The 12580-nt window shown below is 37.9% G+C and overlaps 1 protein-coding gene across 1 annotated transcript in view; it reads right to left on the bottom strand.

The window, feature by feature from the left end:
• Positions 1-12580, bottom strand: part of SUSD1 (sushi domain containing 1) — a 129031-nt gene that overhangs the window by 66502 nt on the left and 49949 nt on the right. The window contains exons 7-8 of the mRNA XM_041762146.1: positions 12029-12126; positions 11227-11413 (exon numbers count right to left, since the gene is read on the bottom strand). Coding sequence (XP_041618080.1) covers positions 11227-11413; positions 12029-12126 — 285 coding nt within the window. The remainder of the gene's footprint in view (positions 1-11226; positions 11414-12028; positions 12127-12580) is intronic.

The raw sequence follows: 12580 nt of genomic DNA, 5'->3' as shown, positions 1-12580 counted from the left end.
AACTTCTAACTTCTAACAATAAGTAACCTAAAAGCAAAAAAGAAAAGAAAGAAAGAAAGAAAGAAAGAAAGAAAGAAAAGAAAAGGAAGAGCGAGCCTATGAAATGATTCTACCAAGAAGACTGCTTAAGAGGCAAAGAATGATTTTCTTTTGAAAAAAAAATATTGAGCAAAGTAATAGTAAAATTAGGCAACATCTGTTTTGTACTTTCAGTAAAAAAATTTAAAGATGGATTAAAACAGATAAAGGATGAGTTAATAAGAGAATGCAAGAGCAGAGAGGAAACTAGTTGAGAAGGGCAGAAATAAAAAGGGAACTAGATGAGGGGTGACTGGCTGGCTTAATTCGTTGAGCATGTGACTCTTGATCTTGGGGTCATGAGTTCAAGCCCCACACTGGGCCTAGAGCTTACTTAAAAAAAAAAAAAAAAAGGAACTAGATGAGACAAGAAAACAAAAGGAAATGTAAGTGCAACAACAAAATATAACATGTATTAGAAATAGTGAAGGTCAGAAAGGTTGATGAACATATGAATAAATGCCTGTATGAACAAACCTGCTCCACTCTCACAGAAGGCAGAGGGAAAAGGCAGGTATATAAAAAGGGAGAGAGTGAAAACCAGCGCCGACAAACAAGGAATTCTACGTAGGAGTATTTGATGAGCCAAAACACCAAATGAAATAAAAAAGCAATAATCAGAGATTGCATGAAAGAAACTATTTCTAATGTGTAAATGTGATGTGGGAAACAAAGGCAAAAGAAAGAATTAAATTTCCTTACTGCCACAATCATTATATGGTTTCACTCATATGGGGAATATAAAAAATAGTGAAAGGGATTATAGGGGAAAGGAGAGAAAATGAGTGGGAAAAATCAGAGAGGGTGACACAGCATGAGAGACTTGTAACTCTGGGAAACGAACAGGGGGTAGTGGAAGGGGAGGTGGGTGGGGGGATAGGGTGACTGTGTGACAGGCACTGAGTGGGACACTTGATGGGATGAGCATTGGGTATTATACTATATGTTGGCAAATCAAACTCCAATAAGAAAATTTAAAAAAAAACGAAAATAAATAAATACATAAATAAATTTCCTTACTGCCTAGAGCCACTGACAAATCCTTGAAACAGGCAGAGTGACCTTCCTCTGAGAGGCTAGCTGCCTGGATGCTGACACTTTGCTAAGGGCAAAAGACAATTTTAGCCTGACCCTTCCCCCTCCCCACATCCTATGTATCTACTTTAACATATAAATTCCTTTGGAAACTTCTTCTAACTCGACCCCACCAAGACACATGTTAGCAATCATGCTCCAAGCATATGGCCCACTGATAAACATCTGAAGGGTCTCATGACTTAGAGTTTACCAGATAATAATAAATAACCTTCTCCTAACAATTATTAGTCCCCTCAGGATCCTGGGAACCTTGTTTCCAAAATACCTTGGAGGCCTGTTCGATCCCTACCCCCTCCCAACTTGAAAGTATATAATTAATCACCTGTCACAATCCTAATGCAGCTCTTTGTGCCCACAGGTCCTGTTCTCATGCTTTAATAAAACCTTCGATGGGGCAGCCCCGGTGGCTCAACGGTTTAGCCCCTGCCTTCAGCCCAGGGTGTGATTCTGGAGACCCGGGATCGAGTCCCACGTTGGGCTCCCTGCATGGAGCCTGCTTCTCCCTCTGCCTGTGTCTCTGCCTCTCTCTGTCTCTCATGAATAAATTTTTTAAAATCTTAAAAAAAAAAAAGAAAAAAAACTACTGTCGGCTCTGAACCCCACCACCACTTCAAACTACATCAAATGGACCAAAATTTGAAGGTCCAAAAACCCTCAGAGTACTAGGAAAACTTAGTGAAAAACAATAACATTTATATCATGCCTGGCCAGTTGTCAGGAGGGAAGGGATTTATGCCTCATTCACTACTGAATTCCCAATGCCTAAAATAATGTCAAACACACAGTAGGTGGTCAATAAACACTTACTATGTGCATGAATAATTAGTCTTGAATTTCACACATAAAAAAAGCTTCTGATATCAAGACTTAAAAATTAGATTATCTACAATAGGATTTTTTTCTAAAAAAACATATCTTCAACTTTCTCTTTCAAAACTTTAAATTCCCCAAATCAATGTGAAATGCCTCAAGAATTCTACCAACAGAAGTTATGGACCAAGAATTTTATCTTCAGGATCCCTAGGTGGCTCAGCAGCTTAGTGCTTGCCTTTGGCCCACGGTGTTGTCCTGGAGACCCGGGATCCAGTCCCACGTCGGGCTCCCTGCCTGGAGCCTGCTTCTCCCTCTGCCTGTGTCTCTGCCTCCCTCCCTCTCTTCTCTCTCTGTGTGTCTCTCATGAATAAATAAATAAAATCTTTAAATTAAAAAAAAAAGAATTTTATCTTCAATCGACCTCTCATTTACTCGTGAAGACAGCAAAAAGACACTCTCACATAATCATGGGCTCAGAAAGTATCCCATTCCTTGGTAAGGAGAAGATAGAAATCATTGTGCAATGAAATAAAAACAGAAAAAAACAGAGAATGGCTGTATGAAATGGCTGGTAGTAAGCACTGAAACTGTTAAAACGCATACCTTTTAAAATAAGTGTTATAAGTATTGCTATAAATATAAAAATGAATTCTTTAAAGATGCAATACATGTTAAAAATAAGTTAAAGTAAGAAGCTGGCAATAAAATGCTGTATTAAACCAATAACATAAAGGAAGCAAGAGAGGAAGGAAAAAAAGGAAGTGGAGAATGGTAACTTCCTTGTCTTATTCAGGAAGACATAAACATTATTTCAGTCTTAACACCGGTAATCAGAGAAATATACATTCAAATAGGGTTTTGTTTGCTTTTTAATCTGTAACATAGAATAAAAACAAAATCTATACTGTCTGAATTACTGAAAAAGAAAAATCTGTGTAGCAAAAAGAAAACAATGATATAGCAAAACAACATGAAAAAGAAAAAAAATAAGATGACAGAAGAAAGTCATATTACAAAGAACACTAAATGTAAATTGCTTATTTACTTAAAAACAAAACTTCTCTCAAAAGGGTTCACAACATGCTACCTCCAAAGCATTGTTATTCAGGTAGCTTTTAAGAAGAAAAAAAGTGTTTGGGGGAGGTGGGGGGAACAGGGGAAAGGGATTAGGTACACTAATCGTGATGAGCACTGAGTAATATACGGAAGTGCTGTACACTATCTTGTACACCTGAAACTGATATAACACTGCACGTTAACTACACTGAAATTAATTTTTTTTAATTTAAAAAAGAACAAAAGTAGGCAAAGGCATATTATCCAAATAGATGTACCAAGAAATCAAGAAAACCAATATTGCTATCAAACTATAAGGCAAAAAACATTCAACAGAACAAAGTGAGCCATTTGTTACCAATGAAAGTGAGAAGCTACCATTAAGACATCAGTCATGAACATAAACATCATAACGCAAAATGTGTGAACCCAAACAACTGGAATTTCTGAGAGAAATTGAGAAAAATGGCAATCCATGTAACTAAAAAGCAACAATAACAACAACAAAAACCAGAAGTCCTGAATACCTTTATTAGGAAAATTGACTGAAGACTAGATCTTACCCTACTCACAAGCAAACGTACTACATTATCACAAAACTTTCCCAAATAATAAGCCCCCAGAAATATGCTAAAATGTAATAAATCTAGAAATTAACCACAAAGTTAAATGTCAAAAAAAGGAAACCTGCCATTTGTATAATTTACTTGTAATTAATTCAATGGGGAAATCAAATAGCAATTATGTAATGCTTTGAAATTAAACAGAAAGAGAACATATATGAACACACGCATAAGTAGTTCTTCCATCGGAGAGAAAATAAGAGCAGTTATATCATGCCTTGAAAGTAGGGATAAAGAGAATATGTATCAATGCCTAAGGCATTCCGCCAATAGACAAGTCCAGAAGCATTAAAGACTTATTATCAACTCGAGAATTTAGTAATAGAATAATATAACCAATTTAAGGGAATGGAGGAGGAAAAAAGTAATAAAACTAAGGGGACAAATTAATGAGATAGAAAAAGAAAAACACTTAAAAACCCCAGAGTTTATTCTTTGGGGAAAGAAACAGTAATAAAACAGAAAACTCAAGCTAAGCTAATCAATTTTTAAAAGAAATAAAACCAAAATTAGGAATCAGAATAACCTGGGGTTATATAACCTGTAACCCCACGGTAGTTGTAAGCAAATATTCCATAGGACATTCAGCTGAAATATTTAAAATCCCAACCAATAGGACACTTTTTTAGGAAAATATAATTATAAAAATTGACTGAAGAAATTGTAGGAAACATAAACAGATCAAAAGAAAATCACAAAGGATGTTAACAAAGTTATCAAAGAACTATCTCCCAAAAGGGGTGAAACTTAATGATCTTATGAACAAATGTGTCCAACTTTAAAAGGAAGGCAATAATTCCAAAGCGATACAAACTTTTCCAGAGCATAAAAAATATGGAAATTAATTAATTAATTAATTAATGTAAAATTAATTACGGAAAATTTTCCAATTCATTTTAAGAGAACTAGTATAAAGCTTAAATGATATCAGATCACCAAACATGCAGACTCTAGAAGAAGAGAATAGTAAATTTTTACCACAGTGCATATATAAACAGAAAAGATAAAACTTACGTACATACTGAGTAAATGTAGAAAAGTGCTTTACTCCCAATTGGGACGGTTCCATATAAACCCCAGTTCTCACTAAATTAACTTCTAAATTGAATCCAATTCCACTTAAAATTTCAGAAAGAGGAAAGCTCTGGAGACATTTAAAAACTCAGCCATGGTCACTTAACTCTTCAATGCAAAGTTAAGATGCAAAACCAGGTCTGTCTGACCCTAAAGATAATCCTTTTCCCAGAGGAAAATACCTTGCAGAGATAACTGGATATTAGTAAAAACAGCTGACACTGAATAGCAAACTGTCATTCTGACTAAATAATGGCATATGAGTTTAAAGTCTTAAAAAGACATATTTCGGGAGGCCTGAGTGGCTCAGTGGTTGAGCATCTGCCTTAGGCTCAGGGCGTGATCCCAGGTCCAGGGATGGAGGCCCGCATCAGGCTCACCTGTGGGGACTCTGCTTCTCCCTTTGTCTATGTCTCTGCTTCTCTTTCTGTGTCTCTCATGAATAAATAAAATCTTTAAAAAAAAAAAAAAAAGACGTATTCCCAGAAAAACTAAAAAAGAACCATAAAACAAGTAACAAGATGGCAATAAATACATACCCATCAATAATTACTTTTTTTTAAAGATTTTATTTGTTTATTAGAGAGAGAACACAAGTAGGGGGAGCAGCAGGCAGAGGGAAAGGGAGAAGCAGGCTCCCCACTGAGCAGGAAGCCTAACACAGGGCTCAATCCCAGGACTCTGGGATCATGACCTGAGCCAAAGGCAGGTGCTTAACCAATTGAGCCATCCAGGTGCCCCTCAATAATTACTCTGAATGTAAATGGACTAAACCTCCCAATCAAAAGACAGGGGGTCAAAATGGATTAAAAAACAAGACCGATGGGCAGCCCTGGTGGCCCAGCAGTTTAGTGCTGCCTTCCGCCCAGGGTGTGATCCTGGAGACCCGGGATCGAGTCCCACATTGGGCTCCCTGCATGGAGCCTGTTTCTCTCCCTCTCCTTGTGTCTCTATCTCTCTCTCTCTCTCTCATGAATAAATAAATAAAATCTTAAAAAAAAAAAAAGACCCATCTATATGCTACCTACAAGTAGATTTCAGACCTATGGACACCTGCAGACTGAAAGTGGGGGGATGGAGAAACATCTATCATGCAAATGGATGTAAAAAGAAAGCTGAAGTAGCAATACTTACGTGGGACAGAATAGACTATTTTTAAAAATTGATTTATTTATTTTAGAGAGAGAGAGAGGGTGAGAGAACACATGAACAGGGTGTGGGGGGACAGGCAGAGAATCCCAAGTAGACTCCTGCTGAGTGTGAAGCCCCATGCAGGTCTCTGTCCCATGACCTGAGCTGGAATCAAGAGTCAGATGCTCAACTGACTGAGCCGTGTAGGTGCCCTGGGACAAAAGAGACTTTAAAACAAAGACTGTAATAAGAGACAAAGAAGGACACTATAGAATAATAAAAGGGACAATCCAACAAGACAATTTAAAAAGTTTAAATATTTACGTACCCAACTTGAGATCACCCAATACAGAAAGCAACTAATAACAAACATAAAGGAACTAATCAATAGTTTTACAATAACAGTAGGGAATTTTTTTAAAAATCTTTATTTATGATAGTCACACAGAGAGAGAGAGAGGCAGAGACATAGGCAGAGGGAGAAGCAGATTTTTGTTAATCTTTCCATGCACGGGAGCCCAACGTGGGATTCAATCCCGGGTCTTCAGGATCGCGCCCTGGGCCAAAGGCAAACCACTGCACCACCCAGGGATCCCAATAGTAGGGAATTTTAACATCCCTTACATCAATGGACGGATCATCTATGCAGAAAATCAACAAGGAAACAGTGGCTTTGAATGACACACTGGAACAGAAGGATTTAACAGATATATTCAGAACATTCCATCCTAAAACAGCAGAATATATATGCTTTGCAAATGCACATGGAATAGTCTCCAGAATGGACCACATATTAGGCCATGAAACAAATCTCAACAAATTCAAAAAGATCAAAGTCATACTATGCTGCTTTTCTGACCACAATGGAATAAAACTAGAAGTGAATCACAAGAAAAAAATCTGGAAAGACCACAAATACGTGGAGGTTAAGTAACATACTACTAAACAATGAGTGGGTCAACCAAGAAATCAAAGTAGAAACTAAAAATTACATGAGAATGAAAACACAACAATCCAACACAACAATCCAAAATCTTTTGGGATGCAGCAAAAATGATTCTAAGAGGTAAGTTTATGATAGTACAGGCCTACCTCAAGAAGCAAATAAATCTCACATAAAAACCTAACCTTACACCTATAGAAGCTATAGAAAAAGAACAAGAAACAAAACCTAAACCCAGCTAAAGGAAGGAAATAATAAAGATTAGAGTAGAAATAAATGATATGGAAACCAAACAACAATAGAACAGATCAATGAAACCAGGAACTGGTTCTTTGAAAAGATTAACAAAATTGATAAACCTCTAGCCAGACTCAGGAAAAAAAAGAGAGAGAGAGAGAGAGAGGACTCAAATTAAAAAAAAAATCAAAATGAAACTCAAATAAACAAAATCAAACAAAAATGAAAGAAGAGGGATAGCAACCAATATCACAGAAATACAAACAGTTGGAAGAAAATATATGCCAACAAATAGACAACCTAGAAAAAAATCGGTAAATTTCTAGAAACATATAATCTACGAAAACTGAAATAGGAAGAAATAGGAAATGTGAATAGACCAATAACCACCCAAGAAATTGAACCAGTAATCAAAAAGCTCCCAACAAACAAAAGTCCAGGACCAGATGGCTTCACAGGCAAATTCCACCAAACGTTTAAAGAATTAATATCTATTCTTCTCAAACTACTCCAAAAACAGAAGAGGAAGGAAAACTTTCAAATTCATTCTATGAGGCCAGTATCATCCTGATACCAAAGCAAGATAAAGATGCCACAAAAGAAAGAGAAACTCTAGGCCAATATCTCTGATGAATATGGATGCAAAAATCTTCAACGAAATACTGCAAACTGAATCCAACAATACATAAAAAAAAGATTCACTACAATTAACTGGGATTTATTCCCAGGATGCAAGCATGGCTCAATATTCACAAATCAATCAATGTGATACATCACATCAATAAGAGAAAGGATAAGAACCATATGATCACTTCAATCAATACAGAAAAAGCATATGACAAATACAACATCCATTCATGACAAAAATTAGGATACTGGAAGTCCTGGCCACAGCAATCAGACAACAAAAAGAAATAAAAGGCATCCAAATTGGTAAAGAAGATAGGCAGATTTTACTATTTGCAGATGACATGACACTATATATAGAAAATCCTGAAGACTCCACCAAACCACTACTAAAACTGATAAATGAATTCAGTAAGGTCACAGGATACAAAATCAACATACAAAAATCTATTGCATTTCTATATGCTAATAATGAAGCAGCAGAAAGAGAAATTAAAACTATCCCATTTATAACTGTATCAAAACCAATAAAATACCTAGGAATAAATCTAACCAAAGAGGTGAAAGACTTGTACCCTGAAAGCTATAAAATACTCATGTAAGAAAATGAAGACAACACAAAGAAATGGAAAGACATTCCATGCTCATGGATTGGAAGAATATTGTTAAAAGTCCATACCACCCAAAGCGATGTACAGATTAAGTGTAACCCCTATCAAAATGCCAACAGCATTTCTCAGAGGATTACAGCAAATGATCCTAAAATTTGTATGGCACCACAAAAGACCTCAAATAGCCAAAGCAATCTTGAAAAATAAAACAAAACTGGAGGCATCATGATTCCAGACTTCAAGTTTTATTACAAAGCTGTAACAATCAAAATAGTATGGCACTAGTGCAAAAACAGACACAAAGATCAATGGAACAGAAGAGAAAACCCAGAAATAAACCCACAATTATGCGGTCAATTAATCTTCAACAAAGCAGGAAACAATATGCTATGAGGAAAAGATAGTCTATGCAACAAATAGTGTTGGGAAAACTGGACAGCAACATGCAAAAGAATGAAACTAGACCACTCTCTCTCATCAAACACAAAAATAAACTCAAAATGGATTAAAGACCTGAATGTGAGGCCTGAAACCATAAAAATCCTAGAAGAGAGCAAAGATAGTAATTTCTCTGACATTGGATAGAAACATTTTTCTAGGCATGTTTCTTAAGGCAAGGGAAACAAAAGCAAAAAATATGCTGTTGGACTACATCAAAATGAAAAGCTTTTGCACAGTGAAGGAAACCATCAACAAAACTAAAAGGTAACCTACAGGAGAAGATACTTGCAAATAATATATCTAATAAAGCATTAGTAACAAAATATATAAAGAACTCAACACTCAAAAAACAAATAACTCGATTTTAAAATGAGCAAAAGAGGGCAGCCCAGGTGGCTCAGCGGTTTAGCGCTGCCTTTAGCCCGGGGTGTGATCCTGGAGTCTCAGGATCGAGTCCCGCGTCCGACTCCCTGCAGGGAGCCTGCTTCTCCCTCTGCCTGTGTCTCTGCCTCTCTCTCTGTGTCTCTCATGAATAAATAAATAAAATATTTTTTTAAAAAAGAGCAAAGGACATGAACAGGTATTGCTCCAGAGAAGACATCCAGATGGGCAAAAAACACACTGAAAGATGTTCAACATCACTCATCATCAGGAAATGCAAATGAAAACCACAATGACATATCACCTCACACCTGTCAGAACACTAAAATGAACAACACAAGAAACAACAAGTGTTACTGAGGATGTGGAGTAAAAGGGACTCTCATGCACTGTTGTTGGGAATACACACTAGTACAACCACTGTGGAAAACAGTATGGAGGTTCCTCAAAAAATAAAAAATGGAACTCTCCTATGATTTAGTAATCATACTACTAAGTTCTTACCCAAAGAATACAAGAACACTAATTCAAAGAGATACATGCATCCCTATGTTTATTGCAGCTATTATTTACAATAGCTGAACTATGGAAGCAGTCTAAGTGTCCATCAATTGATGAATGGATAAAGAAGATGTGGTGTGCATGTGCACACACACACACACACACACACTGGAATATTAGTCATAAAAAAGAATGAAATCTTGCCCTTTGCCATGACATGGATGGAGCTAGAGAGTATAATGCTAAGTGAAATAAGTCAGTCAGAGAAAGAGAAATGCCATATGATTTCACTTATATGTGAAATTTAAGAAACAAAACATGAGCAAAGGGGAAAAAAAGAGAGAAATGGATACAAGCCAAGAAACAGTCTCTAAATTAGAGAAATAACTGATGGTTATCAGAGGGGAGGTGCCGGGGGGGGCGGCTGAAATAGCTGATGGGGATTGAGGAGTACACTTATTATGATAAGCACTGAGTAATGTAGAGAATGGTTGATCTATTGTACACCTGAAACTCATATAATACTGTATGTTAACTGTACTGGAATTAAAATTAAAAACTTGTAAGCAAAAGAGGAAGAAGATGACATATTCCTGACAAATCCATAGCAGTTTATCGTTAATTCTGAACAAGACCCTCTAGTTATATTAATTCTACAATATCTTTCCCTACATATTATTTACTTAGAAATGTTTTATTTATATACAAGTACCCCGGGGACCTAATTTGTATAATTTTGTGGTTGGCTTTCCATTGTGAAGATTGGCAGACTATTTAATTATTTCTGACAAATCCATGTCACTTCCCAGCTCCTGGTGTCAGCAGTACCTGGAGGCTGGGACACATTTTAAGTGGGACATCAAGCAGCTAGGTAAGAACTACCTCAATTCATCCAAAATAATAAATGACACAAATGGCTTCTCAAAATTTGCTTATAAGGTATTTAATTAGTCCTGACACCCCATAACCAGAATTATGAAAAAAATATTAGAATTTTCACAATATTATAAAAGTCTATGAGATACCTATGTGTAATGAGGTTTATTACTACTTGTTGAAACTCCTTCCTGTACACTTCTCTTTTCACCCAACATCTCCCTTTCTGCATCCAGGGCTGCCTCTCCCCATCTGCTCACTCGCTGTCAACTTGATTCGAACCCCCAACGAGTTCCGAGGTCAGTTTCCAACCCAGATGTAAAGCCACTGGGTCACCTCCCTGGCTTCTCCTCTCTCAAAGCCAAGAGTAAAAAGGGACTGTTGTGTTCCCTACCAGTAATAAGTTGCATGGCTACCCTCTAGTGCCTTGGATAATTGAGAACTGACTGCCTCATCACCTAATGTTCTCTTTTAAATGCCTTATTACCTCCCATTTCAACCAAGGACCCAGCTGAGAAATAGTACATCAGGTACTCATTCAGCCTGGCATCAACAGGACAGGAATATCTCCTACTAGACCTACTCTGGCTCTGACCTCTGGAGTAACTGCATCCTCCTGGCTACAGAACTCGGAAAGCAACTATGAACTCTCGTGCCCAGCTGATTCTGAAGTACGTTTCCCCACATCCTGTGCTTAGCATTTTCTAGGAGGCAATGAGACTTCACCTCCACCTACCAGCTGTCTGGAACCCAATGATGGCTGGCACAGAGCGTGTGGGAGGGGCGGTGGAAATGCTCACGGTGTAGTTGGTGCCTTGGTACAGATCGAGGCACACTTCTGGGGTCCTGCTGTCTGAGGTCACATTGACTGTCTCCTCATGAACTGATTCCACGGGGTGCAACCGTTGTCCTTTTATGTAGATCTTCAGGAGGGGAAAAGAAAAAAGAACTCACCATGACTCTGGTTAAAGCAGCTGAGAGAGACTTTGTGGTGCTGAATCCCATTTTCCTACTATTCCCTCTTCTACCACACTGTGCACCCAGGAGAGATGAATAAGGTAAGCCTCCGCAATCAGGTGTCTGATGATGAAGGCCTATCAGCCCAGTAAACAATAAACCCTAGGAAGTGACATAAAATGAGGAGTCCCTCTAGGGAGGGCTAGCCTGCACACAAATGACAGCCAACAATGGAGGCAGTCACAACCTGAGGACCACTCGCTGCATCCCGTCACCAAGTCAGCAGATGCTTCCAGGCCTCCTCTGGGCAAGTGAAATACAAGTGCTGGGAAACAAGCGATCACGATGATGCCAAATAGAAGCATATCCCCCACACATACAACCCTGCTGAATGACACACATATTAAACATAGAATGTAAAATAAAATGAACCAGGTATATCTTTGAAAATCTGATCACTTTTTAAAAGAACAATCAGACAATTAGATGGAGAAGCCCTTATGAAAGGAAGTGTCTCCAAGTCTTGTTCCTGTAGGATACCACTTCTGCTCTAGCAGGAAAGAGTGGATCACTTTACTTACCACATAGACAATCTTGAAGATGATGCTTCCTGGGTATATTTGCCACTTCACACAGGTGTTATTAAACACCGATACATCACTAATTTCTGGAATTATTTCTAAAACAGAAAAAGAGAATCCACTCACAAAATGCATCAATAGCCTTTAGAAAATAGGATTTTTCCAAAATGGAACCAGAGTAGAGGGCATGACTTAGTTTATCTGTGTGGCTGATACCTCTGCTAATCACTCTATGCTCTGATTCAGAAATCGGGCAATTCAAGCTGCCCCAGGCCAAACACCCAATTTAGCTTCATCAAAAATGAGCCCGGCCCATGACCTGACTAGGAGGGAAAAGACACATACCCACTTGAGAATGGCTAAGAACTCCAACCTGTGATTGGCCTGGCAGGCCACTGGATGCCACTGGCGTTCCACTCATGTGGGATGGAACGAAGTCCGGAGCTGAGCCCTGAATTTTCCCTGCAGCTGCCCAGGTAAGATCTGTTTCTGGCTTCATCCCACCTGGCTGACAAAACACTCTTATTTCCAGGTCACTGCTATTCCCAAGAG

Source organism: Vulpes lagopus, chromosome 7 (assembly GCF_018345385.1).
Source record: "Vulpes lagopus strain Blue_001 chromosome 7, ASM1834538v1, whole genome shotgun sequence".
Taxonomy (NCBI): Eukaryota; Metazoa; Chordata; class Mammalia; order Carnivora; family Canidae; genus Vulpes; species Vulpes lagopus.
Note: the sequence above shows the minus strand (reverse complement) of the source record. Positions and strands in the feature narration are given on the sequence as shown.